Here is a 7182-nt window from a genome sequence, read left to right as displayed (position 1 = left end):
CGTGACACAGACGTTGCCGTCCTACAAGACCTTCTAAAGCGTTTAACACCTAGAGAGGAAGAGATTCTGAAGCTAGACCAGGAGATTGAAGCAGCTTTAGAAGATGACGCTGAGTTCGAGGAAAGGTTTCAAGCCAACCAAACTTATTTGGACAGGATGCTCTCTGTCCGAGGTAAAGCCGAGCGAAAAATACTCGAGAAACAAGCAATTCATTTGAACAGTCACGTGAGAAGTCAAAGATCCGAGAAAGATGAGAGAGAGACACACGACAGCGATTCAGTTTCCGGTAACGATGAAGACGATGCAATATCTACGAGCAGTGCTGTTTGTAACAGCACTCGCAGACAAACTGTACGATTACCCATGCTTGAGATACGGAAGTTTAGAGGAGACCCTTCAGATTGGCCTAGATTCTGGAGTCACTTTAAAAGCACTATTCACGATCCAGTACTTGACAGAACAGATAAGTTAAACTATTTATTATCCTACCTGGAGGGAGATGCCGCTGCAGCCGTTGCTGGTATGCCTTTTAGCGCAGAATCCTACGGTATTACGGTGGAACTATTAGAACAGATTTGGCAATACATCTGCAATTATTGATGCTCGTATGAGAATGTTTTCTAAGCTAGTTCCCGTAAAAAGGTCAAGTGACGTTGTAGCGCTAAGGAAACTTTATGATTCTTGCGAGCTACAAATACGTAGTCTTGGGGCTTTGGGTTTATCAAGTTGTCAAGATTCCGGTTTATTGGGGCATATGATACTAGGCCTAATACCTGAAGATATAGCCCTTGCATATCACCGCCAAAATAATGCAAATGCTGTTCAAATAGATGATCTCTTGAGTTTCCTTCAAAGAGAAATATCTTGTAGAGAACGAACGTACGCCATCTCCAGATCTGACCAAGAAATCCGCCATCCAAGAGACAACAACGTTGTACCGAAGCGATACTTACCATCAAAATTTTCAAGTGCAGCGGCCCTCAACACCAATGTCCAGAGCAAATCGGACAAGTCATGCCTTTTCTGCAACCAAAAAACGCACTGGTCAAGTTCCTGTACTAACCTTACCGTCAACGAGAGAAAGGAGATTGCGATCAAAAAGCGCTGTTGTTTCATATGCCTTCGAACCAATCACCAAGCCAAAGACTGCAGAGCTAAACGAAAATCCTGCAGGGTCTGCTCGAAGCGTCACAACACTACACTTTGCGACTCCGGTTCTTCGAATGAAAACAAATCTGAGCACTCCGAATCCAAAGATGAAGTCGAAGATGTTACTATCGGAATCGTTCGGTCATCGACGAAAGACGTCAGAAGAAGGGGTGCTGTGTTACTACAGACCGCCGAAGCCATAGCAACGAATGACAAAGACAACAAAATTGCTCGAGTTCGATGCCTTCTGGATACGGGAAGTCAACAGTCGTTTATTAAAGAAGATTTATCCAGACGTCTTCAACTTCCTGTTATACGACAAGAAACTATCAATGTCCATCCATTCGGCAGCAAGCGACCGATTCAAACGAAGCGTAACAGAGTCCACTTGGAGCTTCGTAACAAGCGAGACGGGGATCGCAAGGTCGTAATTGAAGCTCTGGAGACACCCGAAGTCTGTGGAGCAATTTTTATGGTCCCCGATGAAGAAGTCATTCGTCAAATGGAAGATAGAGGTTTACCTTTGGCCGATTTACCTGTAGAATTCGAGAGAGGTTCCGCTTCGAAGCTCGATGTCCTTATTGGCTCCGACCACTACTGGGAAATAGTATCTGGCAAAATTGAAAGACTTGAAGACTCGCTGGTCGCAATGGAGACCACGTTCGATTGGACGGTTCAAGGTCCCACAACTGTACCTCTAAGCAGCATTGGAATTAACAGCGTTGCCGTCATGACTACATGTGGTAATAGCCGAGAAGACGATTTATTATCAGATCAGCTGCGATGTTTTTGGGAGCTGGACGCCATCGGCATATGTGACGCCGGATTGCAAGGCCCAGAAGAAAGCAACCTCCGGAAGCAGTTCGAAGAGAATATCACGTTCCGAAATGGCCGATACGAGACTCCATTTCCTTGGAATACGAACAAACAAGAACTTGGCGACAACCATGCTGTAGCCCTTCGGAGAACTACTCTTTTACTTAATCGGCTAAAGACTAACCTACCACTGCTTGAAGAATATAATCAAATATTCAGAGATCAACTTGACCAAGGTATCATCGAGAAGGTAGACCTTAAGAAGGAAAGACAAGCAAAAACTGAATATTATCTACCACATCGAGCTGTTGTCAAGGAATCAAGTGATACCACGAAAATCCGAATCGTCTACGATGCGTCGTCGCATGCTAGCAAGAAACCATCGCTAAATGATTGCCTTGATACTGGCCCGAACTTTAATCCCGAGTTATTGGACGTGTTGTTGAGGTTCCGAGAAAAAAGGGTGGCCTTTACGGGCGACCTGGAAAAAGCGTTTTTACAAATCTCTATTGTCAAGGAAGACCGAGATTCGTTACGATTTATTTGGACTGACGTGAGTAATTCCGATTCCTCAAAAACTGACATTTTATGTACTTATAGAATCACTCGAGTACCATTTGGAGTTAAGTCGAGTCCGTTTATATTGGCTGCCATAATACGATTCCACGTCCGCAAATACGAAGCTGAATTTCCAGATGTCTGCCAGCTCATTAATGATTCACTGTACGTCGATGACCTCGTAGCTGGAGCGGATACCGTCAAGCAATCTCACACCATGTGTTCAGACGTAATTAAAATATTTCAAGAAGCAAACATGACGATGAGGAAGTGGAAGACGAATTCCTCGGAGCTAAGGAGCCTACTGCTATCCGAAGCAGGACCTACCTCTAAACACAACGAAGGACCAATCGATTCAATTCCAGTCAAAGTCCTTGGTTTATTCTGGGATACCACAAACGACTACTTGATTTATGATTACAGTTCGCTTCTGAAATTCATTATCGGAAGAGATAATACGAAAAGAGGAGTCTTGACGGCCGTCGCTAAAATATTTGATCCGCTTGGTATGATTTCACCATTTGTAGTACGAGCTAAAATCTTATTTCAGCAACTATGGGAAAGAGGGATCTCATGGGATGAGGTCCTTCCGAAGGACTTGTCAAAACAATTTGATCAATGGTGTGAGGAGCTGGCAGACCTACGACTTATAAAGATTTCAAGGTTCTATTACCTAGAAGCTGGAGAAAATTCCATCGAGAACGTTCAGCTCCATTGCTTCGTAGATGCAAGTGAAAAAGCTTACTCAGCCGTTGCCTACCTGCGGTATCAAAATAACGCCGGAAAAACTGGAACAACGCTCGTCACCACGAAATCGAGAATAGCTCCTCTCAAAAAACTTACACTCCCTCGACTCGAACTTATGGGTGCCGTGCTCGGAGCACGATAATAATAATAATAATCAGCTAGGCTAATACCCAAGGCACCACCTTAGGCCTAAGTCATCATGCGACTTTTGAAGCCCTTAATTCAGGTGGCCGGGTTACAATGCGTAGGAGGGTGGTGGCAAGCCCTGCAAGCCACGCGAGCCAACAGCTCCCTACACTAACTATTACCGTTAACCTAGACAAGTTTTTATGGAAGGGGAAACCGAAGAACTCGGGGGAAAACCCCTTAAACAAGTGCGGAGAGAACTTGCAAACTCAACGCAGAAGGAGTTGTTCCGAGTTTTCACCCAGTGCCACAAGTTGGGATCGAACCCGGCTCCTCTTGCTGCGAGGCGAAAGTGCTAACCACTCCGCCACCCCACGATTAGTTCAACACTTGATTAAAACTCTCTTTATTTCTCCTACCAGTATATTCTTATGGACTAATTCTACAATTACCTTACACTGGATTAAAGGATCGTCATCGCTTTGGAAGCCTTTCGTCTCGAACAGAGTCAGAGAAATTCAGTCGCTCACGAATCCTCAGTCATGGTACCACTGCAAAGGAAAAGAAAATCCGGCCGATTTACCCACAAGGGGCAAATCGCTCAAGGAGTTATCCACGTCGGATTTCTGGTGGCATGGTCCGCATTGGTTGATCGGCGACCTCAAAGCACAACTATCCGTCCCAAACGTCGACGAGCACAACGATCAGCTCAATTCCAAACCACTGCACGACGAGATAAGGTCCAAATCCCGAGACGTCATTCAAGTCCTTAACGGAGTCGAATCTTTAAGCGAGCCCTTACTCGATCTAGATAGATATAGTCGTTTAATCAGAGTCTACAGAACGACTGCTTGGATGTTGCGTTTCATTGGGAATTCACATAGGCCCGGGACCAAAAATCTGTCACAAGAACTTACAGCCGAAGAAATTGCCAATGCCGAAAAATACTGGATACTGAGAGTCCAATCCGAAGAATATCAGCAAGAATTAGAGTCCTTATCCAATAAAGAATCGTTCCCGAAGACGTCGAAGATTCTCACTCTGAACCCAATCCTTGACGAAGATAGAATCTTACGAGTTGGAGGGAGACTGGACCACGCCAACGTATCTTACAACGAACGACATCCTATAATATTACCAACCACGCATCGTTTCGTAGAACTAATTATACAATTACATCACGACAGACTTCAACATGCCGGAGTCAACGAAACTATTGTGGACATCCGTGAGAGATTCTGGATTCCGAGGGTCAGACAGGTCGTAAAGAGAGAAATCAATCGATGTTATGGGTGTAAAAGATTTCGTGTAAAGGCATCGTTAGAGACTATGGCTTCCCTACCTCCATCTCGTATAACGCCGTCACTGCCTTTCGAGACAACTGGATTAGATTTTGCCGGTCCTCTGTATACCAAGAAGAAGGAGAAAGCCTATATAGCCTTGTTTACCTGCGCCACTACCCGTGCCGTACATTTGGAATTGGTTTCAAGTATGACAACTAACGATTTTCTATTAGCATTTCGAAGATTCATTGCCCGACGCGGTATGGTTCGAAAAATCATATCAGACAACGCCAAGACGTTTAAAAGGGCGAATATAGATCTGAAGGAAATCTATGACACTGCGAAGAATCCAGAGATCCAAAAGTATGCTGCAAATCACCAAATAATCTGGAGTTTTATTGCTGACAGAGCCCCCTGGTGGGGGGGTTTCTGGGAACGTTTAGTACGGAGTGTCAAGATGTCGCTGAAGAAGGTTCTTGGACAAGCACTCTTGTCCCACGAAGAGCTCGAAACGCTGTTAGCCGAAGTAGAAGCCACCATCAACTCCCGACCTATCTCTTTCATATATCAAGACGTTGGAGAACCAGTACCAATGACGCCATCGCATTTTTTACTTGGAGAAAGAACCACTGCTTTGCCATCCAGATCATTTCCTGTCAACATAGACCATTCAGCTACTAGAGAGCAACTAACTAAACGGCTGAAGTATCGACAATCCCTTATCGAGCGGTTCTGGTATCGATGGAAGACTGAATACCTTCTCGAACTACGTTCAGCACATCATCGACCGCCAACAAACCCGACTCCACCCCTCAAACCAGACGATGTGGTACTTATCAAAGAGCGCAAAATTCCCCGACTCAGCTGGAAAATGGCCGTGGTGAAAGAAGTTCATGCCAGTCGTGATGGAAAAATCAGATCCTGCCTTCTACGCCTATCTGACGGAACTAAGCTACGTCGTCCAATTCAGTTACTGTACCACTTGGAACTGTCTGACCAGAATTGTTGAACTACAATGTTCAACGGCGGGGAGTAATGTTGATATTTTTTTATCTAAAAGTAAATAAGCCGCGCGTACAATTGAAAGGAATCTAAAAATATATATTTTCTAAAAATATTAAAATCGAATTTATAAGTAAAAATTGTAAAAGATAAAGATCGGTATCGCAAAAAACATTATAATTTGTGTATATAAATCGTAGTCCGGTTATGAATATGTATCTTTTTCTTGAGTTCAGCCATGTAACGTTTTATAATTGTAAATAAATATTTGTTGATTTTATACTCCTGCTGTCGTCCCTTCAAGTGACTAGAATAGTGTATTAATTAAGTGAGTTAGTTAGCCCACAGTGACCTATCCTTACGGAGGTGTTTCAGTCCACCTCTACTACGTTAAACCCTTGCAAGCTCTCCCATCCTACGAGTTTTTTATTCGACAAAGCCATTTATTTTGAGCTTAATAATACACTTTTAGTACGTCGTTGTTTCGATTCTGACGCCGTCTTAGGCGGATATTTCTTCTATTGATATTAATTTTACTCTGGCTCATGATAGTCAAAATGGCTATGGTCCGTCATGCACAGTTTAATTATGAAAGGGGTCGTACATAAAAGTTCAAATGTTTTAAAGGACTCAAATTTATTTTTATACAATTCCGTTTCATTTCTTAACCACGATCTTCAAAATTTCGAATGGTATTTCCTCAACTAACCTTTTCACCGTTCTCAATACAAGAAACTCGAGAAAACGTGGCTTCACGATGTGAAAAATGGCTACGATACTTCAATCCAGCCCGAAAGAAATCAATGCTTTTATACTAAAATGGAGATGAAGTCAAAGACTTATTTCACACCCTTACCCACTTCCCGCTGGAACTCAGAAAAAATTCGCTCCATGGTTTGCGCCTTACCGCAACCGATGGAGCCCGATTTTTCTTGGGAAAGGGTAAACGCTTCGTAACAAAACCGTCAATAGGAAAGCTCTCAGTATTCGAATCTAGGGTACGAGTTTAAATTATCTTTGGTCCGAGACTGTTGATGAAAATTCTAACTCGCCTACTAACAAGGAGACATCCCCAAGTGTAACCCACCGATTTTGTTCAAACTCGGGGGATTGGTAGACCTTCATGTAACTTGAAATATCCTAAAGGGATTTTATTCAATGGACAACAGGTTTGCCATGGCAACGAAAAACGTTTTTGACAACATAAAATGGAAATTTTTCCTATTTAAGCCATATCGGTTAATTTTCACCCATTTGGTTCAAATTGATCAAAATGTGATCAATTTTGATTTTCTTCGTCAATTTTTAACAATTTTTTTATAATTTTGGTATTTTAAATTTTTTTCAATTTTTTTTCAATTCTTCACACAGGGGGGGGGGGGGGGACCTTGGAATCGGTCTAAATCCCATGTTATTTTCAATGGGAAAATTTCCATTTTATCTTGTCAAAAAAATTTTTCGTTGCCACGGCAAAACCGTTGCCCATTGAATAAATTCCCTT

At 42.9% G+C, this 7182-nt stretch overlaps 1 protein-coding gene across 1 annotated transcript; it reads left to right on the top strand.

Annotated features, from left to right (window-relative positions):
- Window positions 1-613: 613 nt before the first annotated feature.
- LOC149943512 (uncharacterized) lies at window positions 614-5688 on the top strand. The gene is made up of 2 exons (XM_090176111.1): window positions 614-3288; window positions 3819-5688. The coding sequence occupies exons 1-2, from the start codon at window positions 614-616 to the stop codon at window positions 5686-5688; spliced, it is 4545 nt and encodes a 1514-aa protein (XP_090032237.1).
- Window positions 5689-7182: the final 1494 nt, after the last annotated feature.

The sequence above is a fragment of the Leiobunum rupestre genome, chromosome 5 (assembly GCF_980474605.1).
Source record: "Leiobunum rupestre chromosome 5, qqLeiRupe1.1.hap1, whole genome shotgun sequence".
NCBI lineage: Eukaryota > Metazoa > Arthropoda > Arachnida > Opiliones > Sclerosomatidae > Leiobunum > Leiobunum rupestre.
Note: the sequence above shows the minus strand (reverse complement) of the source record. Positions and strands in the feature narration are given on the sequence as shown.